Source organism: Gymnodraco acuticeps, unplaced genomic scaffold (assembly GCF_902827175.1).
Source record: "Gymnodraco acuticeps unplaced genomic scaffold, fGymAcu1.1, whole genome shotgun sequence".
Classification (NCBI taxonomy): domain Eukaryota; kingdom Metazoa; phylum Chordata; class Actinopteri; order Perciformes; family Bathydraconidae; genus Gymnodraco; species Gymnodraco acuticeps.
Window position 1 is genome coordinate 1672117 of NW_022990346.1, and position 26863 is coordinate 1698979.

Sequence of the window (26863 nt, forward strand, 5' to 3'; positions counted from 1 at the left end):
TGCAAAATGATCTTTATTTGCAGGTGCTGCAACTCATGCTGACTGGTTGCAAAAACGAACTATGATCTGTACATGATCTGATTACAGCTAATATCCTAGATAAGAAACTTTATTTGGAACATTACAATGGTACCCTGATATAAAAGAAGGTCAAAATAAGCAGTGTTCAAAATAACAATAGCAGCATTACATCTGGCATGGTTATTGAGAAAAGTAAAATTTTCATACCGGATGTTCATATAAGGTATTTTTTTGTATTTTCTCTAAATTTGACCTTTGAGATTAATTTGAAATAAAGAGTTAATCAAAATGTACGTTGTATGTTAGGTTGACATATCAAATCGTATTACTATGAATTCACAGAGAGGTAGTCAGAAAACGTTTGAAAAAATACATTTATTGGTCCTGAAACACAGCTGTGCTATACATGCACACAGTGCAGCTGCAAACATTCAGCCTTTTACATTTCATCAGGTACCCCCCTCACAACGAGTTGGTTTCAGAGGATGCCTTCATGTAGTAAAAGAACAGAACACAGCCATCACCGCGTATAAGAGAGCACAGGTGGTCTGGATAAGTGCCGTACACCATCTACAGAAGCTATGGAGGGAAAAACAAAGGTGACGTGAAGGTCACACACATTGTGCTGGTGCAAGCTGTAGGTTGGACAGCATTTTTGGAGGACGGCTTCTTTAGTTGACCTGGCTGAGGAGCTTCTTGATGTCTCCCTCAATGTCGCTGGTGAGGAACATCCTGCTGTAGCGCTTGAAGGGCGCTCCATCCGACCCGATGAGGAACTTCTCGAAGTTCCAGGACACGTCGTTCCTGCACACCGGGCTCCACATGATCAGCTTGGGGTCGGTCATGAGGGAGGAGGGGTCGTCGCTGGGGGCGGGGAGAATCTCCCTCAGGAACACAAACAGGGGGTGGGCGTCTTTCCCGTTCACATCCACTTTCTCCAGGAGCTGAAACTTGGGCTCAAAACCCTTTCCAGGACGGAGATACTTCAGGGACACAAGGATTTCATCATTCTTGCAGTTCTCCTGCATGGGTGGATCAGAAGAGTATGTGTCATTCGGGGACATTTAGCAGAGGGGTTCAGATCACTATAGGAAGTTTCCTTGATCAAGTCTAACATGGTGTCCCTATAGACATGCATTACATTTGTATAGTGGTGTTTAGTGATCAGGAGATACTCTCATGGAACATTAAAGGTCTGTTAGAAGTAGTGGAGTGAAAAGCTGGACTGAAAACTAAGTCTGACATTACTACTTCAATTCCAGTTAGTATATAAACCCTTGCTCAAAGTTTGAAATTGTTGAGGACAATTGTATTAATGTCTCCTAAATAACTGCAGCTTAACGTATTGGTAATCTGATAAGTGAACCATTCCTACACAGAACAAACATTTGGGTTGCCTCTGTCACCAGAATGTTCTTTCTCTTTTTCTTTAACAGTCAGTGGGAGGAGAAATGATCCCTCCTCCCTGCTGAATATTTGAACCATCATGTCTATTAATGAGTTACTAATATTGATGCCATAAAAAGATAAAGAAATATAGTAAAATATATATTTGATGCTGTGTGTATTATAATGTCAAACAGAAAAACGTGCATGCATGGAGTTACAAGTGTGATGATACATGGCAGTAAGTTCATATAATAAACCAACCAACACAACTAAAAGGATCAACCTAAAAACAAGTTTGGCTTTTGTTAGGTGTTTGGTTACCACACATTACCACATTTCCTCGTTCCTCTAAATCACCATATTGAAACTGTCACAGGAACTGAATTATTCAACGGAAAAAAACCTTCAAATTGTAGGTTTACTACGCACATTTGCAACCATTACACTTAATATATCTAATAAGGTGACTATGTCTGTAGCATTTACATAATAACTTACTATAACAATAAAGCTAAACCTGAAATAAGCTAAGTAACTTTTAAAATGTAAAGCAAGTCTCAAAAAGGAACAAAACTGCATCCATTTGACACATTTTAATTACATGTAATTTACAATAGCTGTATGGTGTTTTATAACTGGTTAACTATACTGTATAGTCTGAGAGCAATACATCTATTTCGCTTTGAAATTATTTTAGAAGTCAGGAGAATTGTATAAGGACAATTCATAAAATACAAATAACCAAAGTGTGGCTGAAGGTCGATAAGACAGCGGATCTGCTGACTGTTATCTCTCACCTGATGGCCGAACTGGTTGCAGGGCACTCCCAGAATCACGAGCCCCTTCTCGGCGTACCGCTCGTGGAGCTCGTTCATCTGGGTGTAATCCCTGGTGGTCGTACCTCAGAGAGAAGCAACATTCTCAATGAGGACAACTTTGCCCTTCAGTGAAGATAAATTAAACGTTTCTCCCGTCAGTAGTTTGGACGAGAACTCGTAAAACTTCGTAGCCTTTCTTGCCATGGTAGATACTTTTCGTTTTGTATTGGTCACACACGGCACCTCAATTTCCAAGAAGTCACTGCCTGCTTCAATTTCTTGAGCAATCCCTATATGTTCAAAGACACTGTATTTGTTGTCAAGATAGTTCACACCGTGCAGCCTGTGGGACGGCCGCTTTGAAAGTTCCAGGTTACCATCACATTCATATAAAAAATATATACAATAATGGTAAAAATGAATGGAGCCTACTTATAGAGATAAGTCCAAGTTATCACATGAATAACCATAGAGGCAAACAAAATATCCACTTTATTTGGATCCCAAAGGCCTATGAATAATTATGCGGCAGTTGAGCCCCTCAGATAGGGACCTTTGCACGTGAATTTGTATGTTACGACAGATATATGTGTGTTTGTTTGTGTTGGATGAGCATGCGAAGTCTCGTTAAGTTCTTAAATCATTACGTTAATGAGTTCAAACCATAGACAGTATATATAAAGGTTCAAACGTCATGAGTCAACCATGTTTAGGCGAAGAGCAGGAAGTGGCAGTGAATCAGCTCAATCGACTCCAAACTCTTCGATCTGGTTGCGCAGGTACGGAGCTCTGGGGGTGTGCATGCTTCTGCACACGGCGTATCCCGGATTAAATCTTTGTGACTAAACAAGTCGACAGTTCCAACCCCGCCCAACAAAGAACACATGGGTTGGTAAATACATGCAACCCAGAAGAAAGTTAGAGACCGTCTGAAACATGTTGTAACGGTTGTAATGTTAACGACGGATCACTTTTAATTTAAAATATCACCAAAGATAATTCAGTCAACCGGCTAACTTATGAGGCTATTATAAATATAATGTATACATATATTATTCTCAGACGTCTTTAGGCATTTTTAAAAATTATATTCTGTTACCCTAAACTCCATGAAGATGATCCCTAACTGCAGTTGGTGACGTTTTAAGCACATTGGCGCGTAGGTTTGTTTTGTAACTTCAGTCTCTGGGATTGTACATCAAAATCGTCGTCTGTGGGATCGTCTTTCTATTAAAAGTATGTCTCACTTGTATCATTATGAATGTTATTGACAACATGCACTTGTTAAAAAGCCAGAAAGTTAAAGCATGTCATGTTTGTTGTATAGTTTATAAATGACTGGATTAGCTAATACCCTAGCCAAAGCATAGTATTTTAATGTGAATGTATAACAACACGTTAGCTTGATTGCTACTGTGGACGCTAGCCTGGTCTAGCACATTAAACACCTCCTGTCTTTTATATTTTTTCAGATGTTGCGTAAAAAGAGACGCTCGACTGCGGATAAAGTAGAGGCAGCTACTACGAGCACTAGTAAGCTTTATACACAGCTGTTCACATGTATGTGTCAGTAGAGGATTTCCCATTGAAGTTCCTGTACGTGCCTTCTATGATATAAAAATCCCTAGATCCCGACTGTATACTCTATATTCTATTTCATTGAGAGGACAGCATCACAAGTTTATGACAGTGATCTGACAGAACCACTGCATGTTTCCACCACACTGACATGAATACACCAGCCAATAAACCATGCCCCTTATTAACTTATGGCACCTTGACACCTTTTCTAAAACATTATCTATATGGGCAGCCCAATACTGTGATACTGTTTTATTAAAGAGTGTTTCTCTTATCTTCAAAGAGGCGAAGAAGAGTCGCAGCACTGGTCGCCAACCAAAGGAACCTGCTCCAGAAGAGACCAATGAAAGTGTGTTTGGTGTCTTTCTTCGAGAGGCAGGGGTCACCTTAAAACAAGGTGGCACGTCCAATGAGATTGGTAAACACACTCTGACCAAGTTCAAAAACTAAACTAAGAACATGCCATGCCAGTAAATTAAATACATTTGTCCACTTCTGATTTTTCTGATCCAGCTGTCGACCAAGTCGTTTTCCAAAAAAGGATAAAGAAACAACTGCAGAAGAGTCCCAGGTATCCTGGAGTAAGTATACACACTGGAGCTGTGTATTTGCAGGAGTCTGTTGATATATTCATGTAGTGATGAGCGGTTAAGTTACAATACATTGTGATACTTTAAGTAAGGCAATATAATGTAATTATTTAAATCAAATTTTAGGAAAACTTATATAAAGACCAACCAGCATATGAATGCAATCTGAGTTATGCAAACAGGAGGATTTCCATTTTGCATGTATCACACTGTAACATTCAGCATCCGGAGAGGACACGCACACTGGTAGTGAGCATATATGTACACATATTATGAAGTATGTTTAATCTTTGCAAGTTATGTTTCGCTGCCATTTCTTTGCTCAGATTGTTCAAGAATTCACCGCTGGATTGGAGTCTCATATTGAAGAACCGGAGCGGTTTAGGAACTGCCTTCTTCCATGTGTCCCACGATTGTCTGATGGGGACTCCAGGTGACTTAAAAAGAAAACACACTTGATGCTAATAGTGTTTGTGCATGTATATCCTCCTCTGTGTGCGTAATGTGTGTAAACACAACAGAGTGGGGAAAGAAATGTCCCTGTAAGGGATTCATATGTCTTCTTTTAAAATGGAAGCAATGTCAAGTACAACTTTCCATTAATAAAAATACAACTGGGGCGAGAATGATGATTATTTTCATTATGGATGATTCTGCTGTATTATTTTCTTGATAAATCAACCTGGTTTAAAACTTGAGGTAGAAGTTAATATTCAGTTAAATGTGATATAGAACAGGCGAAAAGCACAACATCTCTTTGTTTGAGAGGCCTAGAAACCATATTGTTCTGCAATATAGGCATACAAATACATAAATGAAAAATCAGCTACAGGGTCTGTTTTTTTTCCCTCACCTACATCTTACAAGAAAAAAATCATGTTTGCGTATGACCTGCACATTGTACCACACACAGTCAGCATGCACCCTGTGTTTGGCAGGTCACAGGTGTTCTTTTTATTCCTTGATCAATTATCAGTTGTCTATTATTTTCTAACTTATCAATAAGCTAACCTTTCAGCCTAAAGCAAACCTGTGTCAGTAGTCTGACTGTATGATGTGAAGTACTGACATGTTTTCTTCTGTGTTGCAGTTGTGTCAGCTCATTTCAGGAAAGTCTGCTCCGCATGCTGCTGGGGATTGAAATCCTGCAGGTCAGATTTCCTGCATATATTCTGTCAAAGACAACTGCATCGCTCTTTCACAAAAGAAGTCAAACCGCAAGATGAATTCAAACAGTTATTTTTCGGCACACAAATGCAAAATGTGTTGAGAAAAATGTACAGTATTTCTTCCACAAATCCTTAATCTGATTTTCTTTTTCATGTAGACCCCTATCATCAACACATTGATCGAGAAAATCCCTGAATTCATGCTTGATGGGTTAGTATTTGAACGAGTTTACTTAACATTATTTCACCATGTTATACACTTCGCCTGTTTTTCTAAATGTCTTCTTGTTCTGTCTTTCTCAGAGCTGGAGATGGAGGGCTCAGTATTCCTCACATAATAATTAACCAGCTTAAATGGCTCGACCGAGTTGTGGACAGCAAGGTAGTCATTTCTGTGACGATAGGTTGTATGTGCTGTAGTCATAACAGTTTCTGCTCCTCTATAATCATGTATCTCTTCTTCAGTCATCACTCATTTCTAGACGCTGATGTGTTTATTTCTGCCTCCCTGTCATGTGCAGGAGTTGGCGGTGAAGCTCATGGAGCTGGTGTCAGTCGCACCTGTGGAGGTCCAGCGTGACATCATCACTAGTCTGCCAGAGATACTGGATGACACCCAGCACAACGATATAGCCAGAGAGCTCAAGTGGGTTCTGTTGTCAGTCTGGATTGCAGATCCTTTGGTTGTTGTTCAGAGTGATATTACTAACTGCTACTTTCATCTCTTCTGTGTAGCTCTTTACTCCAGGAGAACACTCAGCTGACTGTTCCCATCCTAGACGCCCTCTCCAGTCTGAACCTTAGTGCCTCATTACTTACTGAGGTACTACAAACACACACCCATACACAGACACAGAATAGTACTGTCACCATTTTAGACTTTTGACTTTGATACAATACCTTGGAAAATACTGAATACCCTTTTGAATACCTCAGGAGAGAGTTACAGATCACAGCATTCTTTTTTTACAGATTAACATACAAGGCTATAACATGGCAACCACACATACTTTTGTTTAGTAACAGATGACAGCAGAATGAATAAAGTAAACATGAACAACTTTCAATTCACACTTTATTTCAGACTGATAACAGGGTTCATGCCAGTAAGGAAAAGTGAGAAAATAAAACATATGAGATAAAGCCACAGCCCAAAAAGCATTCTTATTGAGGCTATCTTGCTCGTGTTTTCTGATCCTAGCAAGAGCAGCTTTGGTAAAAGCCTCTATATTATTGTTCTCTGTCTCGTCCAAGTTACACATACAATTATACATTTGATGTTTTAGAATGGCCTCACACAAAGAAACACCAAAAGGTAGTTATTGTATCACTGTATCGCACTATGAGCCACTGCTTACTTTCAAACATTCCAATGCTTGCTAGTGCAGAAAGTAAGTTGAGAAAAATTTGCAAATATCTATAATCAATATGTATCGAGAAATATATATTTTTGAAGGCACTTGCCTACTTGCCTGTATCACAGTTATATTGGATGAATTATTAAAGTTCATTTCACCAAGCTGTTACACGTCACTGTCTGCCCTCTCAGGTCCGTGGAGCCGTCATGGCCACTCTGGCAGCCGTGCAGCTGGAGGACCTTCCTGTGGTGGTGAAGTTCATCCTGCACTCTGTCTCAGCCTCTGATGCCTATGAGGTCAGAGCTCAGAGTCCTGTCCACAGCATTTAGAAAACACCACATGGTCGTTTTTAAAGTCATATATTCTGAAAATCAACGTGGCATGTGTTCTTACCTTGCGTAGGTGGTGTGTAGTCTTCGTAAAAAGCTGGAGTTGGAGCAGTGTGTTCTCCCTCCGGTGCTGCAGGCCTCCCAGAGCCGCATGAAGAGCAAAGGACCCGCAGCGTAAGACAACACAGATCCCCACTCAAAACTATGATCAGTTTATTTTGTCAGGAAGAAATTGGTAGTAGGTTTTTGATCTTTCATCTGTTTTCGGAGCAGGTCCTCCTCCACAGCAGCAGGCCGCCGCAGCAGCAGCAGCAGCCAGGACAGCGTTGCCTTGGTGTTGGACGGCATCAAGTCAGCGGTGCGATTCCAAAAAAGGATTTCTGAGGCTTGGCTCAAGGTGGGAAATGAATCCGTATTTTAGCCCCCTTATTTTGATTGATTAGTAAATGCTCATTCAGCCTTCTCAATTCAATTTGAGAGTTGCTTACTCAACTGTTACTGTGGTGTTTTTCATCAGGCAATAGAGTCTGTGGATGAAGCTGAGGACCATAAGGTGGGTGTGTTCTCCCCAGATCAGGGTATTGAGTTGGTTTGTTTAAAAATAAAGCCTTTGATTCTATTCTGTGCGGACACAAGTCTAATATATGAACTAACATTCTAAAAACACAAAATAAAAACATTTTGAAAACAGTTGTTATTTTATAATTATTATAAAATATAAAAAGATATCATGCTGTGCACTAAATATCTTGAAAACCAGTCACAAAGTCTGGACCCCATAGACATTTTGACAACTTTGTTTGTATGTGTCACATTTACACTATATGCTCCTGTATGTATCCCTGTATCTCTCCCTTAAAAAGTGCTCTGCCATGTCAGGTGATAGATGTGCTGGTGCTGTTCATCCTCCACTCCACCAACGCCAACCAGAGCCGGCGGGGGGCGGAGCGGCTGGTGAAGCTGAAGGTGAGGGGGGGGCAGATCCAGGAGGCCCTGCTCCAGAGGACCTTCAGAGATTACGCTCAGGTGGGTCCGTCTGCAGAGGGTCAAGATGAAATATACACAGAAGCACTGTGCACTTATACTGCTGTAGTTAACAATTGTATTTAAATAATATGTTGTATTAATTAATGATGATTCTGTAGGTGATGCGAGGGTATTTCCCCTCCATCCTGGCTCTGGCTCAGGGTCTGCTGCGCTCCCCTGACCCCTGTGTGGTGCCCTTTGGAGGACACATGTACCGACACTCATTCACTGCTTTTGACTCTTACTGCCAACAGGTGGGTTTAGGATTAGTTTTAAGGAATGTATACATGCCTGTTTGTCAGTTGTGTTATGTGTAATAAGTCATTTTAATTTCTTCCTGTATTATGTTTGCTAGGAGGTGGTGGGCTCTTTAGTGACCCATGTGTGCAGTGGTGTGGGGGGGGAGGTGGACATGGCTCTGGAGCTGCTCTGCGGCCTTGTTACAGAGAAGCCTTCAGAAATGTCCCTGTACGCTGTTTTTGTCAAGGTAAGAGGGTGACTCGTATATCTGCTGTTGGAGCCGCTTACCAAATCACACTGAAACAAATGTATGAATGAAATATAAGCAACATGAATGTATGAACCAACAGCTTGTAGCTAGCAGATATATCCTGAATATAACGTTTAGTATCTTACCATTACGTTTGGTTTAGTTTTGAACTGAGCGCACTCTTTGATGCAGGGAATCTTGGACTACATGGACAACCTGACTCCTCAGCAGATCCGCAGGCTCTTCCACCTCCTGAGCACTCTGGCCTTTGGGCAGCAGCAGCAGGGATCTCTCATCCAGGTGCACTCTCACAAGACCGTTCAGGCTTTTTCATATTTTCTGCTCTTATTGTAACAGAGTTACTATACACCAAAACAATAGTAAGCAGTGAAAGATATAAAAGTAAAACTAAAAAGAAAAATGGCCTTTTAAGAAAAACTACACAAAAAATGTATTGCGTGGTTAAAAAAAACGTAGAAAATTTAAAGCAAAATGAAGGTAAAATAATTTCAATTTTAGTTTTTTTGAATCCCTTTAAAAATCATACATTTTTATGAAGACTGAACAACAAAAATGTAACTCACTTGACATTTCTGGAAATGGCGCTATGTCGCTATTGATTTCCAACTAATGCCTGTTGTTTTCAACATAAAGTTTAGTCTTTTAGAATCAAACAGGAACATGATAGTGGTAGATCAAATGCCATTCAACTAAGCAGTCGGGTCCTGTCTAATGTTAACATTGTGTTCTTCTGAGTGTGGAAGGGAAATAATTCTAAAATCAAAAGATTTTATCATGGCCATTTCTATATATTTTTTCAAAAAAGGGTTTGTATATTTATGTAGATACAGTACTTGTGAGACGGTATAACTATCACTAACAAAAACAAACTAAAGCTTCTAATAACTGTAATAACTTCTCCCCTCAGGACGACATGCACATAGTGATCCGCAAACAGCTCTCCAGCACTGTGCCCAAGTACAAGCGTATCGGCATCATTGGTGCTGTCATGATTATAGGCAGCATGGGGGCCGTCAGGTAAGGGGTGGTGGTACTCACGAACATAAGCAGATGTTTCCTTGTTCCTTACTTCACTTAATCCTTCCATGCCTCTCTCTGCCTCCGACTCCCCCAGACCTAAAGTGAAGGAGTCCCAGAATGGGTTGTTGCCTCAGGAGACACTCAGACAGGTACACATGAAGCATTAGAGCAATCAGAAAGAACAATGTATGTGTTGCAGTTATGATGTTCTTAGTAACTCATCTTGTGCTGTGACCTCCCTGTGTCAGAGGTCAAGCAACAACATGATGGTTATATCTCCTTCAAAGCCATAAAAAGGCTCATCATTGTCAGCTGATGAGGAGTATTCTCTCCACTTTTGTTACACCTGCCCACAGAGCAGAGTGATTGTACCTGCAGGTGTCTGGTCTGATGATATCCCCATGTGTGTGTGTGTGTCTCTTGTCTCAGGTGGCAGCCCTGTTGGAGCTGGTGAAGTCCAGCAGTGAGAGCTCAGCGGAGGCTGCAGCTCTGTACTATGATGAACTGGCCAACCTGATCCTGAGCTCCATCCTAGACCCACAGGTGCAGGTGTGTCTCAAACCAACATTTATCAAACTTCCTTTTTTTAATAGCTCCCCCATCACTTTAGTAATGGGCTACTTTTTATGAGGGTGTCCAATCAGTGTTGATGGTAAATGTTGATTTAAATTCCTAAGTGCAGAGTTCTCAGCTGTAAAATCTCTTTTGTTTCCTGTAACCATCAGCGTCAGGCTACAGGCGTTTTCAGTTCAGAGTCCGCTGTGTATACCTTCTAAAAAACAGGACTTACTTGTTCTCTTTGCTTGTTTTGCAAACTGGCTAAGTTCATAACAGCTTAATGGCATCTGAAAAATGTGATTGCAGAAGATGTTATGGACAACAGTACATTTGACAGTCGAGCCACAATAATACGTTGACAGAATTGATAGGTGATGGTCAGAAAAAGAATTGACAGCATTTGTTTCCTGGGTAAAGACAGAATCTAAGGCTGTAGCTACATAAGCTTTGCAGGAGGATATGGCCAGTCGGGGACCCTCAATGCCCCACAATGCATCTTGGTTACATGTAGGCACTACCACCGCTTCCCCCAGCAGGAGACTCAGCTTTCTCGGCCGACACATCGACATGCATCTATCATAAGACGCTATTAAGTCATGACTTATCATTGTGGTCTTTTTATTTTCCTCCTAAAACAGGAAAATATCGGAAAGACTGTCCTGGATGACTTCCAGGATGACTTTGTGGTGGATCTAGGGCCAGACGTACTGGGGTTAGTGATGGATACCTGGCAGCATAAGCAATTACTTGTTTTAATATACTTCAACTGTCATTATTAATCTCTCCTCTCTGTGCCTCTCAGCTCTTTCCCCTTGACGCCCCATGTGATATACAACCTGGATGACGAGGAGAGTCAGGGAGGCATCACCATCAACCTGCTGCCTCTACTGGCCAAAGAGCTCCAGAACAAAGGAGAGCAGAAGAGTCATACACAGAAGGCACACAAGTCAGTCACCCCACTCCCACCACCATGATATATTTATATATATTACATTTTAGTCAGTTGTACAATTTCAGTATATGTTTGTAGATCTTACAAACATGCATGTAATCAAAAAGATGTTTTCTTTCTGTATTTTGTGGGGCAGGCGAGTGTCTCCTCTCTGTCTGTCTCCATTCTTTCGCCTCCTGAGACTCTGTGAGGAGAAACAGCACCAGGGAGACCTGGAGGAGATCGACGCCCTGCTGGGTGAGGAAGTGGAAGCTACACATTTCTGGTGGACATACGACACGATAATACTTTAATAGTCAGATCAAGTCTGAATTTGACTTGCATCACAGCAGCTCCATGTGTAACCTCAACATAGATAAATATAAAGTCACAATACATGAAAAACAAACAACAAACATTTAACATAACAGCACAATCACTGAGTGAAAACATGCTCAAAGACCCTTTAGCGTGCGTTTGCTCTGTATTTACTGTGAGGATTGACTGATGCACAAAGGGTGCTTCAGTCTGACTTTATTGTATCGCAGGACCCTGTATCTCCGATTAGAAGGTAGCAGTTCATATTCGCTGTTCAGAACATGGTTTGGGTCCGAGATGATGATGTTGGACAGCCTTATTAGGTTGTTATGATTTTTAACTGGTGGAGCAGTTTTGATTGTAAAGCTGTTGACAAACACGTCTTGTGCCAGGTAGTATTGCAGTACTGTAGAATAGACAAAATCACAGATGTAAAGAACAACAGAAGAATTTCTCTGCTCGCCCCAAAAGACCAGATCAGTTTGTTCTCGTTTCAATGGCTGTCAAATCATTTCTGTGGGTTTTATATGTGCTGGAACACAGGTTGCCCTCTGATCCTCACGGACATGGATGTGGTAGATAAAATGGAGAGCATGTCAAAAGCTGAGAGGGAGTTCCTCTGTACTCTGCTGTTCCACACCATCAACTGGTTCAGAGAGGTAACTGCAGGCGATTTGTTAAACACCTTTTTCAAAAGCAGGAGATATGAGGCTAAAGCTGTGTTTTCTGGTAGGTCGTAAATGCATTCTGTGGACAAAAAGAAACTGAGATGAAGATGAAAGTGATGACCCGTCTGCAGAACATCACCTACCTTCAGACTCTGCTGGAGAGGGCTTTGGCAGGTGAGCTTTCATCCATCGATACAGGCCAGTATGTGCACCATCATACAGGCCTATTTTATTATTATTTATTATTAATCTATTTTTATTTCAACTTTTTTCTTTTTTGTTTTCTTATTTTTACCATTATCATAATTGTGAACTATAAATAAATAAATGGACATTGTACAAATGCTACATTATTAAATAAATCAAATGTTAGCAAAGTTGCATTTATGTTAACTCTTGTAGGGAAAAAACACTGGGAACCTCGCATTCTATCCATTTTCTCATATGATGTGAATTGTCCTAAAGCAGTGCTTCTCAAAGTGTGGTCCGCGGACCACTGGTGGTCCGTGACCACCCCTTAGTGGTCCGTGAGTATATTGGTAACATTTCACTTTTGAAATATATAAATACATTTAAGTTTTCCGCACTCTCGCGAGAATATTTCCGCAATGGAACAAGCTTAAGTTTCACTGTATATTGCATGATAGAGCCCAGGGCAACACCTTCGTCACAAATGTTGCCACTTGTCTGTACCATTTGCGGGCGATTTATAATCCGTTCTAGAAAAACGATGTGTTTTGGGATATTTGTGGAGTTAGGTGGTCCGCGAGTGTTTATTTATTGGTTAAGTGGTCCTTGGTATGAAAAAGTTTGAGAAACACTGTCCTAAAGCTGTTTAAATAATCTACTTTTATTTTTTAAATGTGTGTCTCAGGAACACCTGGTTACGTTCCACCTGTTGCCAACTTCGATGGAGAAAGCCCAGATGGGGTGATACTCAGTCCTGCTCCTCCTGTGAAGACTAAGAAGGGTAGCCAGGCCCAACCGAATATATTTGACTTCATGTTAATAAAACAAAATAGTCAGAATTAAAGAATACATTCTTACATAAATGTCTAACTCCCGTATGTTTTTAGATGGTACAGCAAAGAAGAGGAAGGCTCCTGGGAAGAATTCCTCAGAGAGCAGCTCTCAGCTTGAGGAGACTGAAGCAGACAAAACTCAGCAGGTAATCTTTTAACTCTTGTATTAATACTTTGTATTTATTTAAGCCAATCTAAAAAGGTGATTCTCTTTCTCTTGTCAAAGGAGCAACCAGAGAAGGAGAAAGAGAAGGAGAAGGAGGTGCGGCCGGGGGTCAGTCTGGTGTCCTACAGGCAGTTCTTCAGGGAGCTGGACATGGAGGTGCTGAGCGTGCTGCAGTGTGGCCTGCTGTCCCGCTCTCTGCTGGACTCTGAGCTCCACACCAAGGTAAACAGAGCAATTACATTTTTTGTTTAGATTATTTTGAAATCCCTGGAAAACAATATTTCTAGAGCATATTATTCATCCCGGAGAAAATGTTCTTGTGGGATTGTCTAAAAATACAGAGCAATACATACAAAGTATATGTGAAGTAATACTTACACCAGTGCAAAATAGAATAGCAATAATAGTAAGGTCATTCTTGTAAAATAGGAAACTTAATTATTTTTTACTACAGCCTAATATAGATATAAACAAGAAAATAAATATATAGCGTAAAGTAATGAATACTAACACCAGTGCCTAATAGAATACAGTGTAAAGTTAGTTACATTTAGCTTGATAAGTAAACAAAAAGTATGATTGCACATGACATTAAAATGAATATTGTACCCAAGTGTTATTAGCACAAAAGAGAGGCAGACCAGGTAGTTACAGGGGTAGGGTAGTTTAAGTCAGGGTACACCAGCTGTGTTTCCAAACAGAGAAAGAAACAAATATGAAATGTAGTTATATCCAGGGCTGCACATAACTGGTGCGCAGGTGCGCATGCGCACCTCCGCCAAAAAAAGAGCACCGGGTCATTTGAAACAAAGCGCATTTGCGTACCAACATTGAGAGAGGGAGAGAGAGAAGGGAAAAGAGAAAAGAGAGGAGAGAGAGAAGAGAGAGAGAGAGAGAGAGAGAGCGAGAGAAAGATATTTGCGAGTTGCATATGAACCATGATATGAACTCAGGGCCGGCCCGTAGCACTGGCTAGATGTTCGCCTAGGGCGCCAGATCTGTGGAGGCGCAGTTCTGGGAGGGAAAAAAACATTTTGACCGTTGGGGCTCATCCTAATTTTCGGCCTTGATGTAACAATATTCATAATTAAGTAAATGTAACACCCTTTTCACCCCGGTTACACGATTCATTTGCCCTGTACGATGGGCGCTGTAAGTGATGAAAATGGGGGATGTTGGCTTATCTGGCGCCCGCAGCTCACAGCCAAAATGAGAGTGAGAGAGGGAGGGTGCACCGGTACCAGCGCTGTTGTTATTAGAATCTGGTGCCGTGCTAGCTGCTCTAACGGATATAAGAAGAAGATGTTTCTACAATGATGTGGAGGGAGAGTCCTCTCCAGTCAGACTGAGAGGCTGATACTACAGCTCAGTGAGGTAAAGGACTCTGAGTGTTTAGATAGTTCACTTTAGTCTAAGTTCAAACGGTTTGGTCACAATTTATGTAAACACATATTTCCAAGGCACTCCTTTATAATTATTGGGATAAACAGGTTTTAAATCATTCCAATGTATATACTATAGGACAGTAACCAAAGATATCCTTTAAAACTGGAGAGATAAAAAAAAATGCATAAATAAATAAATGTTAAGGTAAAATAAGATATGAATGAACAACACAAATAAAATAAGTTACATTCATTTGTTATTGGCTATGGTAGGTTATTGGTTATGTTCACATACTTATTTGATTACATCCACTTGTCTAAGATGAAAACAGAGACTTTCGACCCAAAACCATGCTGTTGACTTGTGGATGCAAGCAGCTAATCGCAGACTCAACCAGAGAGAAAGTAGTAGGCCTACATCATCAGCTACCATGTCTGACAGAGAGGAAGACAGTGAGGAGAACAGTCAGGAGGGTAGTGATGACAGCTTGTAGGATTACTGGTCGTGCTAATGTTGTCTTGTGTTCACCTCTGCATGTGTGTTCTGTGTTCACCTCTGCATGTGTGTTCAGTGCCGTGTGTCTGGCAAATAAAGTCAAGACCCCCTCAAAAGTTACGGTTTATTTCATTTTAAGGATGAGCACCAAGCAACATCTCCAGGTGCTCCTTTGAGAAACAGGGCAAAAAAGTCATGTGCACCCCTGGTTATATCAATGTCTTTGCTATTGCTGAAACGTGTGCACCACATAGATGAAAACACACATCTCCTCTGCTATTCTTACATCCCTAAGGTGCAGCAGGAGGTTCTGCTGGGTCCCGCTGAGCTGGTGTTCCTATTGGAGGACATGCTGCGCAAACTGGAGTTCAGTCTGACAGCTGCCCCTGCCAAGAGGACCCCGTTCTTCAAGGTACAAAGAGAAGCTAACGTATACAGTGATGAATGTAAATCAGAGAATGAAAATGTTAGGCTGGGCTTATAAATGTTCAACAGTGTCTTGGGAACAACAGTTTGCAAAATGAATTATTGTATTCTGAGATGTTTCTTTAAACGCAAATATAATGAAGACATTTTCTGAGTTCTCTCCCTAGTTGAAGAAGCTTTGCACATCAATGACATTTAGTAATAGCTGTGTTGAACTGTAACAACCAGGCTTATAAGAGCTGAAACTTAATTGCAATTTTTCTTTTGCAGGCAAAGACCGATAAGAGCGTGGGCTTCTCCCATCTACAACAGAGGAGCTCCAAGGACATCGCTTCCTACTGCGTCCAGCTGCTGCCCACCCTCTGCTCCCACCTGGAGAACTGCCACAACCATTTCCAGGTACAAACACAATCTGTATGTATGAATGAAGACCTTCCAGTTTTCTATCAAATGTTTTCAGGTTTGTATAAAATTGGTGCATTTCTTCCCAGACACTGCTGTCCAAGAACAACGGTGTGGTGGACGGACCTGCCACGGATGTTCAGGAGCACCACCTGATGTCTGCTGGTTACCAGCTGCTCCTTCAGATCCTGAACACCACCTTCAGCTGGTGAGGAGGACCACCAGCACCACTCACTTTTATATTGTTACTTGATAAAATATTGGACATTGTCACAAAGTCTGGCTTCTGTTTAGTTTTGTCTCTTTAATGCAGGGGTGCCCACACCTTTTCAGCTTGGGAGCTATTTTTAAAATGCCCAAGCCCAAAAGATCTACCTAGAGGGCCGCCCCTGCCCAATCTGTGTGGACTAAACGGTGGATAAACTGTGGCGCGCTTACACTAATTGCGCCGCATAAGCGCATAATAGTGCGCCGGATTTGCGCATTTCATTTCAAACGTTTATTTAACCAGATTGGTCCCTTGAGATCATAGATCTCTTTTTCAAGGGAGACCTGCAGCAATTAGGTTCCACATGAAACATAAAACAAACATAAAACAATAGAGGATATCATACAGCATATTTACAAGCTACATTTACATACTTATCAACATTTACAAATACCCATAGTTTCAAAGAGCATTTCACTTAGACTTGCTTTAAAAACATTCAGAGGAATACAATTGCTCAGTTTCCAGTGGCGCTGCGCACATAAAAGCTGTCTTACCTAAGACAGTCCTTGCTCTTGGCACATCTAACAATACTACATCATGCGATCTCAGACAATAGCTTCAGATGAGGAGGTGAGGCCCCCTCATAACTGCATGAACCCGTATGGCACAATACAACTCAGACTGGCTTACCTGTATGTCAATCAAGTGGCAAATGCCATAGTAAGGATGGGTGATAGCGAGGGGTGAGAACAAAAAAAATATTCTTCTATCTTTTTTTTATTCGGAAGAAAGTCACATGCGCCTTTTTGGAACTAAGATTTTATCTCATATAAACTAAGAAAAAGGGCGTATCTGATAAAAATAGGAAAAAGGCTTTACATTTATGAGTTCAAAAGTAACAGTAATCAATTGTTATAATAACAATATTATATGAAAATATCCTTATATCATATTAGTTCATTGAATGTAATTATTTAAAAAAACAAAACATTAATAACCATTTGGCCAAATAGTTAATTATTTAGCCATTTCCCCAAATAACCAATTGAAAATAGGCTACAGAGTCCATTGTGATCATATCAAATATCAATATCACATTAGTTCACTGAATAACAATAAATTACATTAAACCTGGCCTAATAACTGTTTGGCAAATCAAAAACTACTTTAGAACATTGGGAATGTCAAATATAGCAATATAATTATATACGACAACAGCATATTTCATGCAGATCATGTACGTTTCAGATTGATTTGAAAGGACATATAGCCTACTCTGCCTGAATGACTTGCAAAGACTGGTAGAAGTCCACATAGGAGTGAGGGATACTCCCATTTGTGTGAATACGTCTTTCTTTTTCACAGCAGTGATCCCAGGTGGGCCTGTGTGCATCTTCTTTGGTTCAATTGCATGAGCACCTCTGGTCTCCTGCTTTACAACTTGCAGTTTGGTCGGACAGCTCATATTCGAACTGAATCCTTTTCGGATCCTCTTTTGTGTAGCGCAGCCATTTCATTTTCTGCCAACGAACTGTTTGTCCCTCTGTGTCTTTGGTTCCGGACCGTGTGTTGTAGGGCTGTGCAATTAATCGTATTTTAATCTCGATTTTGGCTTGCAACGAGGTCCACAGTTTCCCCACAGCGAGACCCTCCCCCGCCCCCCTGTTGACAGTTCAGGAGCGTGCCCCCTCGACTTCATCCACCACATCACAGTCATCAATTAAGGATGCGCTTTACAGTGCAACGGCCTACTCAAGCAGCTCGCAAGTACACAAAGATATAACACATGCCGTCACATTCTACATAGCTAAAGACATGTGCCCGGTTAGCACGGTTAGCAACCAGGGGTTTAAGCAACTGGCTAACACTATGGACAAGCGTTAAGCGATGCCATCTCGGCATCATTTCACCAGATCTGCACTGCCTGCCCTATATGACAAATGCCGTGGGGAAGTTAAAAAAGATGTGGCTTCAGCTGAATACTTTGCAGTTGAGTTATACTTAAAGTTCAGGGTAATCAACTGTTAAAAAGATACTGTTCAAATTATTATTATTTTTTTTTTAAAGTTCAATAAATGGATGTTTTCAAAGTCAATGAATAATCGTATTTAATAATCGTGATATCAATATTGACCAAAATAATCGTGATTATGATTTTTGCCATAATTGAGCAGCTCTAGTGTGTTGTGAGAAGGACTTGAAATCCTATGCTCCCTTTTTTTCTGTCGGTCTCAATGGCTGCATGGACACTGTCACATTCCATCTTGCTGTGTCCAGACTCCATGAATGTATGGTCAATAATGGAGATGGGCAAGGTTTTAACTGCATGGAGACACATGGCACTCAAACCAGCATTCCTTTTCTGCCCACCACATGTGTCAGAGTACAGCACCACATGCTCAGTACCTGAAAGAGTTGACAGATACTGGAACATGCATGTGTTGATCTCTGATCAGTTGAATTCTCTGTTGAAGATGGATCTGTAGAAACTAAGTTTCCTTTGTCACTCAGCATGGACTTTGAATCCTGGATTATTTCATTCTCTTCATCAAGCTCTTCTGCATCTTGAAATAAGCTTAGTAACACTTCTTCAGCAGTGAAAAGCTTTCTTCTGATGGTTGACCTAGCTTGCTTACATATGGTGTCAGCCATTTTGACTCAAGTGCTATCCAAATAAGGCTTTACTCATAATTCATTTCTCAGGGCCAAAAGGGCGTAAGTGCACTTACGTCCTTTTGGCCCCAAATAGTTCAGTGTGTTCTGTGTTAGGTCTTTTTGATTAATAACTCTGGATTGGTTTATAATTCACATGCAACCTTTTGGCAGTATAAAGAGCTCATCGAGAGCTTTCATTTGATATATTCATTTTCCCTCTGGTTCTCACCCCTCGATAGGCTAACTTTAAAAAAAATGTAATTAAAAAAATATTATTATTTTTATTTATTTATTTTTTCCAATGCCATGCGATCTACCCACCCTACCTTTGCGATCGACGTATTGGGCACCCCTGCTTTAATGTGTCTGTTTATGTTTGTATTTTTCAGGTCTGGATTCAGCCAGCCAGGACAGCGGAGCTTACTGAAGAAGGCTCTGGGGGTTTTGGCTGAACGACTAAAAGAGGAAAGTGCTGAGTTGACCCTGGAGCAGCTTGTAAAGTGAGTGATAAAGCTTAGGGGCAGAAGTGTAACTACTGTCAATAAACCTTTTTTTTTTTTTTTAAATCTACCGATCTATTTGTTTATGGAATTCAACGACTTTGGTGGCCTCAAAAGTGAAGTAAATGCAGTATCCTTTTTGCTCAAAATGACAAAAAACAGCACAACTCTCCAAATAACTGAATAAAAAAACACTCAATATAAAAGTGATAACGGTATTTTTAATTGCCATGGGCCTAGCAAAGAAGAATGGACATTTGCACTGGTTCCAAATAACAACGTAATATCATAATTGTCTAATAAGTTCAAGTAATGATGCTTTTAAATTGTGTTTTTTGTCTCTCTCTGTTTAGACACAGCTTTAAGTACCTGATGAACTTCCACAGCACAATGCCAAATCTCAGCACAGCCCTGATCCTCTCCCAGCTTCTGTCCACTGTGTCAGAGAGGGGGGGGGACCCTGCTGCCTACAGAGAGCAGACCGGTCAGTCGTGACATGTTGCCTCACTAAATCCAATTGATCTGCTATCCAATGGGCTGTGATGATAATGTTGGATTTTTCTTCCCAGCCTCCCTTGCCAAACGTTTCCTGGGCCAAAACTGGGTGACGGCCAGCGGAGAGAAGGAGCGAGGGATCAAATTCAATGAAGCACTGCATACAGTCCTAAAGTGGGTGTGCTTGTCAGAAATGGCCATCTTGGTCCAAGAAAAACTTGATTGCAAAATGGATGAAAAGCAGACATGATTCCTGAATGCCTTGCTGACACATTGGCAATGGAAATCAGTTGATCAGACATATATTGCTGTGTATGATAGACAATAAGTTAAAAAAAAGTACAGAAATGTCTCAGATATATTGGTAATTATTTAGAAATCCTGTTGCCATTATTTGACCACCAAAGAGACGCGATTCGTGGTATGTTCCACTGTGACATGTTTCTTAACTAAGATCAGCATTTTTTTATAGGTCTCAGATATCCACATTGGTTACAGTCTTAGAGTTCCAGTATGGGTCGGACTAGCTTTATTACTCATCTGCACAAAGTCAATAAAGTAAACATAGTTTCCCCAAGGATTTAATGGATTTGTATCGGGAGCATCATCTCTAAAGAACCGTACAAACATATTTATGTTTCTAAATGAGTCTATTGTACGTTTGTGTCCAATGCAAACCAGTGCAGTGCTGTAGAAGCAAACAAAGTGCCCACCCAGCTGTCCATCATATCCACACCAGCACTTTAGGGAAATTATGGTAACTCATAAAGTTGGTATTTTTAAAGCATTTCTCTAAATAAGAGCCTAGTGCAAGCACGTTTATAAAGTGCACAGTTTCTTGTAAACTGTTTTTATCATCAAAAATGCGATTTTTATAATTGTGAAAAAGCATCTTAATGTTCTTAACTCTGATATCTTTGATCTTTTCTACTCTCTGCAGAATGTACATGGCGCATGTTGACGATGTTCTGAAGGCAGTGGAGGAAATAGCTGGAGAGGGAATCCCTGAGCTCATCAAAGCTGCGAAAGACGAGAGCTCTGCCTCATGGCCCACTCTCAACAGGTAGACCCTCATCACCATCAGTTCATTGTATTCGATATCTCGTTGCAAAATAAAAAGTTGTTAGTGATTATTGTAAAGTAGCTTGGATTGCAGTTAGATTGTAATTTATCCTGTTCATTTTTCATTGTTTTTTCTTCTACTTCAGGCAGACTTTCTTGGTGTATTACAAGGTGATGATGACCGAGCTGGAAAAGGCCATCAGGAAGATTCCTGCCTGCAAAGTCAGTGACAGCTCTGAGGTCAGCCACTGGGGGTCGCACTGCACAATGAGCTCTCAAGCATACACGCACTTTATATACAGTTGCTATTTACCTTAGAACTGAATATAATCAGAACCACAAAATACTAATACATCTGTCTTGTCAACATTTATACTTAATTATTCACTTAAGTGAGACTATGCATTGTGTGTACGTGTGTTTTAACGATAACAATATGTAACCCATGTTCTCCTTCAAGGCTCAGAGCGAGAAGCTGCTGACATGGAACCTGGCTGTCAGAGATTTTCACATCCTGGTCAACCTAGGGAAGGTCTGTTGGCATCATCTAATGGCTGTGAACCTCATCCAATTCCAGCATTAGCTTTATATTTGTTGTAATACTTTTCATTGAATCTCATGGCTTTTATCCAATACAATATGTTTATTCAGTTTGGTTCATCTGCTCACATGTCTTCCTAACTCTTCTTACAGGTGTTTGATTCCAGGCCGGTGCTCATCGTGTGCCTGAAGGTGAGTTAGCTGTGTGCGCTGAAAAATATATCACATTCATGTGAAACTGCTATGAATGGAATAGTCTGCAATGGAAATGGAAACTGAGCAATCTGGTGCCACTAAATGTTTTTAAAGCTCGGTTGGATGCTACTCAATCGGAAGCTGTTGGTACCTGCTCATGTGGATAATAATAATAATTAATAATAATTCCTTACATTTATTATAGCGCTTTTCCAGATGCTCAAAGCGCTTTACAAGATAGTTATTGTAAATTGTAATCCCTGTAATGATGCTGTAAGATGTCCTTTTTGTTGTTCTGTTTATGTTTTTATGTTTCATGTGGAACCTACTTGAGCAGGTCTCCCTTGAAAAAGAGATCAATGATCTCAATGGGATACACCTGGGTAAATAAAGGTTTGAAATGAAATGAAATGAATTTGTATTAACTGATTATAATGTTTTTGTAGTATGGCCGCCTTTTCCTGGAGTCTTTCCTGAGGCTTGGAATGCCACTTCTTGATAACAGCTTCAAAAGGCACATGGTACGCATGACAAGTAGTATATGCCTTATTAAGGTAAATGTTAAAAAATTGAAATTGTGCATAAATATTGCCTTAAAAAACTGTGAAAGTGATTTTAAGTAATTTACTTTGATGTCATTAACTTCTGCAAACAACACACAACTACAGCATTCTTGACTTAAGTGAGTTTTCCCTGATCCTGATTTAATGCAAGCCAAATATTTTTTATATATTATATTAAAATACTAAGACACAAAGCAAGAAAAAATGTATATACATACACAGGATTTCCATGCTTTTCCCTGAACAAGTTGATTCTTTTATAATATAAGTGTAACAACAAGTAGTTAATTGTCAGAAAAATAATCACAAACCTTTCTATAATCGATGAACCATTAACTAAACCTCTTAAATTCCTACAGTTTTCTATATTCAACTGAATAGCTCTTAGCTTTGGACTGACAAAACAAGTGATTTGAATACATCATCTTGGGCTTAAGAACTGATCTGCACATGTTTTATTATTATTTTATTTTATAGATGAAATGATAATCCATAATGAGAATAATCATTGGTTTCAGCCTTGATTCAAACATGGGTTGGCACTAGAGCATGGCTAAGCTCAGAAATAAACATTCTGTGTTGTGAAAAACCCATGCCAAAGGAAGTGTTGCCAGTGGGATGAATGTGTGATTCATGTTTTTCTTTTGAAGGAGGATGTCCAGGGCCTGCTGAAAACCTTTCAGCTCAGCACCCGGCAGCTGCATCACATGTGTGGACACTCTAAGGTAGCTACAGAACACACTGTCTCTAGCCTCTTCATTTCTAACTCTTTAACTGGACATATCTCTGAATGTACTGATGCCAAATTTACCAATCTTTAAGGACAACATATTCCTTTTGTATTAAAGTGACAGCCTGTGCATGTAACTCCTTTGGTGTTCTTTAACTAAGTAGTATTGTCATTATGTGTTGCTGCTCAGATGAACCAGGATACAAGCCTGACCAATCACGTACCAGCCTTGAAGAAGAGCCTGGAGCTGTTTGTTTACAGAGTGAAGGCCATGCTGACTCTCAACAACTGTCAGGAGGCATTTTGGATTGGCAACCTGAAAAATCGAAACCTGAAGGTACAACATTTGAATTTTTATTATTTTTCTCTCTTAAATGTATTAAATTAAATTGCCTAAAGCAACGCTATATGCTGCAGGGTGAAGAGATTCTTTCTCAGCGGTCCCAAGGAAGTGAGGATGAGGACGAAGAAGAGCCACCACCGCCTCAGGAGCAGTCAGAGGATGAGGTACCTGCCATTTCCAGGCTTTACATTCACATCTGATACAGAAAGGGGATTGTCTCCCTAATTTTGAGAAATAAAGGAGAAATAAAATGTTTTATTCTTTAACATTTGATGTAAAAACTACAGAGAACACAGGTGTAAATTACAAAGGTATTTTTTTGTTGCATTATTTATATTATAATTAGTATTCACAGTGGTGTGTTTCAAAACAGCCTGGAGGGAATTTTGGAGATTAGAGCCATAGAATAGGATCAGAGAGTTTACCTTAAACAAATTAATAAATCAGGGGCAAATGAATAAAACCTTTTAATAAACCCGAACAATAGATGTAAATAAACACCCAGTTAAAATAAAGTGTAAGTAAGCGTAAAGTGGCTGAAAGGATTAGCAGGCGTGGGGACCATAATACAGGTTTTATTTGAAGGGATAAGCAGCACACAGTCATAATACAGTCAGTTATATAAGCTAGCCAAACAACAGGCTCCACTGCTGCTGAGTCGGTCATTACTTTGTGAAGGTGAACCCATACAGGTCAGTAAACAGGCAGTTGAAAGAAGGCTGATAAGATAAATTGTTGGAGCTTTAAGCAAGCTTGTGACTAGGAAACATTTGATATGATGTCAGTTCTAAGACCCTGTGTTATGTAGTTTATCTCTAACGCTGCTATATGCAAGCAGGTATTGAGTACTGAGGTATGGCACTGCCAAACAGGAAGTCTATTGCTTGACCGGTTCTCTAAATATGTGAAGGCAGGTCATACATATGGACAGACAGAGATTCTGCACAATACAGGAAAACAATGTTGTTGTTACAGGCCAAAATGCACTACATCATCACTTATAGATCCCCTGCCATACACCAGCCAAGTGGGAAGCTGATCAGAAACGGTTCTTGAGAAGATGCAAAGGACATGCATATACACAGTGGCGGTTCTAGACCAATTTTACTGTTGGGGCCAGTTATTTCATGAGAGGGGCACAATAAAAGACAAAGACAGTATAAAGTAATTGTGTAAAATAAACTTAAAATACAGTAATTGGAATGTGTTTTTGTAAAGGTATTTGTTTTAGTAAATGTAAGCTACAGTCCTTTGTTTCAGTAGTTTTTTCATTTAAAGTATTTGTTTCAGTAACTTTAAGTTACAATTTAATTAAAAAAACATAAACAGTATTTGCTTTTATATAAGGTAATGAACAGTTTAATCTCCACTGTACATCCGGGTCTCTGATTTGATTTAGCTCCAATAGATCGTAATATTGTTACCTTTTTTTTGGAGGGGGGCCACAGGGGGGTCCCTGGTCAGTGTTACGGGGGCACTGGCCCCTGTTGCCCCCCCCCCTAGAACCACCCCTGCATATACATGTTCACTTAAATACAGACAGGCATACAGGGAGACTCCCTGCTTGAAATGTTTGCCAAATGTTTCTCATGTGCTTTCTGACAGGCCCAGGAGATGGACTCTGAGGAAAGTACGAAGGTCCACAGAACGGAAGATGTGGATCAAGATGATATTACAGATGACTCTGACTAACAGAGCAATCAACTGTTGGTTTTTATTTCAAAGTTTGGCATGAAACTTCCATTTATCTACCAACTTTTGAAGTTTCAAAGGCCAGTTCTAGTGCCTTTTTACATAAACACTTTCTAAAGTATGTAAAACTGTTACTCAATGGGCAATGTGCAGGTTAAAGACCAATAATGTCAATATAAAATCACAATTCATGTGTTTTTACTAAAGTAGTTACGACAGTGTTAGGCAACATACAAAAACATTGCTTTGTGAGTTGCATTGATGTGTATTTGCCGTTTTTCGTTTTATGCCTAATAATTAGGTGTTTTCCTATTAGATAGGGTTCTTGAAAATTGTTTAAATGTTTGATTCTAATTGTTTGCCGACAAAATAAAATACAGATTGTTGCAAAAGTGTTTCTGTCTGTTATGTCTTTAAGTATTAAATCTATTTCTAATGCTAAAACATCTAGAATCTGTTGTCTATCATTGTGTGTGTTTTTTTTTCTTTTTTTATAACTACATTTTCTCTGAATAAAACACCGACATTGTTCCTGGATTATCCCATAAAGAGGCTCAGCATTGATAAACTCAAATTGTAATGAAAGGCAAGATGTCTTGCACTAATTTGTGCACATGTAAAAACAAGGTTTTTGTGACGATTTAGACTTTTTGAACACCAAAGCCAGGATTTACAAAAACAAACGTAACAATAGAATATACCATATTATATAGAATCTTTTACCCAGACATTTGAAACAAAGAAAATATATTACAGAAAAAATATTTAGCTCAAGTAGTCTTTACACAACAAGCTTTTAAGGAGTATCCGTTCTGCTTTCAGTATCCTGGTTAATATTTGTAGAAGAGATTGCTTTTACAGTTTAATAATGTTAAGAATGTTCGGCAGGAAAAACAAAAATACAACATATAACATAGTTCTTAATATGGATATTCTGTTTTTATAACCTTAAATCCCAAATGCAGCTGGCAATACTCAATTCCATCTGTCCCCCATATGACCTACACAAAGGAGATGGCATCATCAAGCAAGTTATCTTTTTCGGTGTTTAAGGGAAAAAATCACCATAAAGCATCATTAACATGTTCTAGTTCAAGCTATCTAGACACTAAAGTCAACATTTAGAAATCAACATGTTCCTATAAACTCTTCAGGAACTGTATTCTTTTGGAGTTTTTGCATTATTCAGGTTGAGTATCCAACCTTGATGGTTGACATCCCCCCACTGATTTTTGTTAAATGTTTGGTTCTTCCAAATATCAACACATACAATGAAATGAACTTGATTTCCCCCAAAAAATCTTTGTATTTCGATTCATATTATGTTATTATTACATAGTTTGGTGAACTTCATGTGAGCAGGACTTTACAATACTGGTTGAACAAAACCTCCAAACTATATACCCTAAAATTAGCATTGATAGCACCAACATCCTGCATGGGAATCAGTGAAAGAACTACATATTTGACTGAAAACACAGAAGATCACTTTAACAAGCACTCTATCAGCTTTCTGCACAGCTCTTGGGTCAACCCATGGTTGTGAAAAGGGGGGATTGTATGCATGAATGTGTGTTCTATGGTCAATAACTTAATTTTAAATTAAACGAAAAAAGTGATGTCTAATGATTATATCTATTTAATATTATGTCGATATATTTCTCAAGTATAATTTATCCGTAGAAAATAATCG

The 26863-nt window shown here is 39.7% G+C and overlaps 2 protein-coding genes across 2 annotated transcripts; one reads left to right on the plus strand and one right to left on the minus strand.

Moving 5' to 3' along the window:
* Positions 1-377: 377 nt before the first annotated feature.
* Positions 378-2514, minus strand: gpx1b (glutathione peroxidase 1b). The gene is made up of 2 exons (XM_034223707.1): positions 2208-2514; positions 378-1043 (listed from the first exon to the last, which is right to left on the minus strand). Exons 1-2 carry the CDS (start codon positions 2430-2432, stop codon positions 693-695), a joined length of 576 nt encoding a protein of 191 aa, XP_034079598.1. The 5' UTR covers positions 2433-2514; the 3' UTR covers positions 378-692.
* Positions 2515-3186: 672 nt separating this feature from the next.
* Positions 3187-25562, plus strand: fancd2 (FA complementation group D2). Its single transcript, XM_034223903.1, has 44 exons — positions 3187-3464; positions 3701-3761; positions 4093-4227; positions 4323-4390; positions 4726-4832; positions 5490-5550; positions 5727-5779; positions 5872-5950; positions 6090-6214; positions 6304-6391; positions 7118-7222; positions 7329-7429; positions 7529-7652; positions 7773-7808; positions 8135-8281; positions 8401-8535; positions 8637-8768; positions 8964-9071; positions 9700-9809; positions 9907-9961; positions 10242-10361; positions 11009-11082; positions 11173-11316; positions 11459-11559; positions 12163-12278; positions 12353-12461; positions 13162-13257; positions 13364-13455; positions 13536-13697; positions 15652-15768; positions 16053-16181; positions 16274-16392; positions 19440-19550; positions 19904-20034; positions 20120-20219; positions 20986-21108; positions 21254-21347; positions 21568-21639; positions 21801-21839; positions 22289-22363; positions 23056-23130; positions 23326-23472; positions 23553-23642; positions 25084-25562. The coding sequence occupies exons 2-44, from the start codon at positions 3701-3703 to the stop codon at positions 25168-25170; spliced, it is 4353 nt and encodes a 1450-aa protein (XP_034079794.1). The 5' UTR covers positions 3187-3464; the 3' UTR covers positions 25171-25562.
* Positions 25563-26863: the final 1301 nt, after the last annotated feature.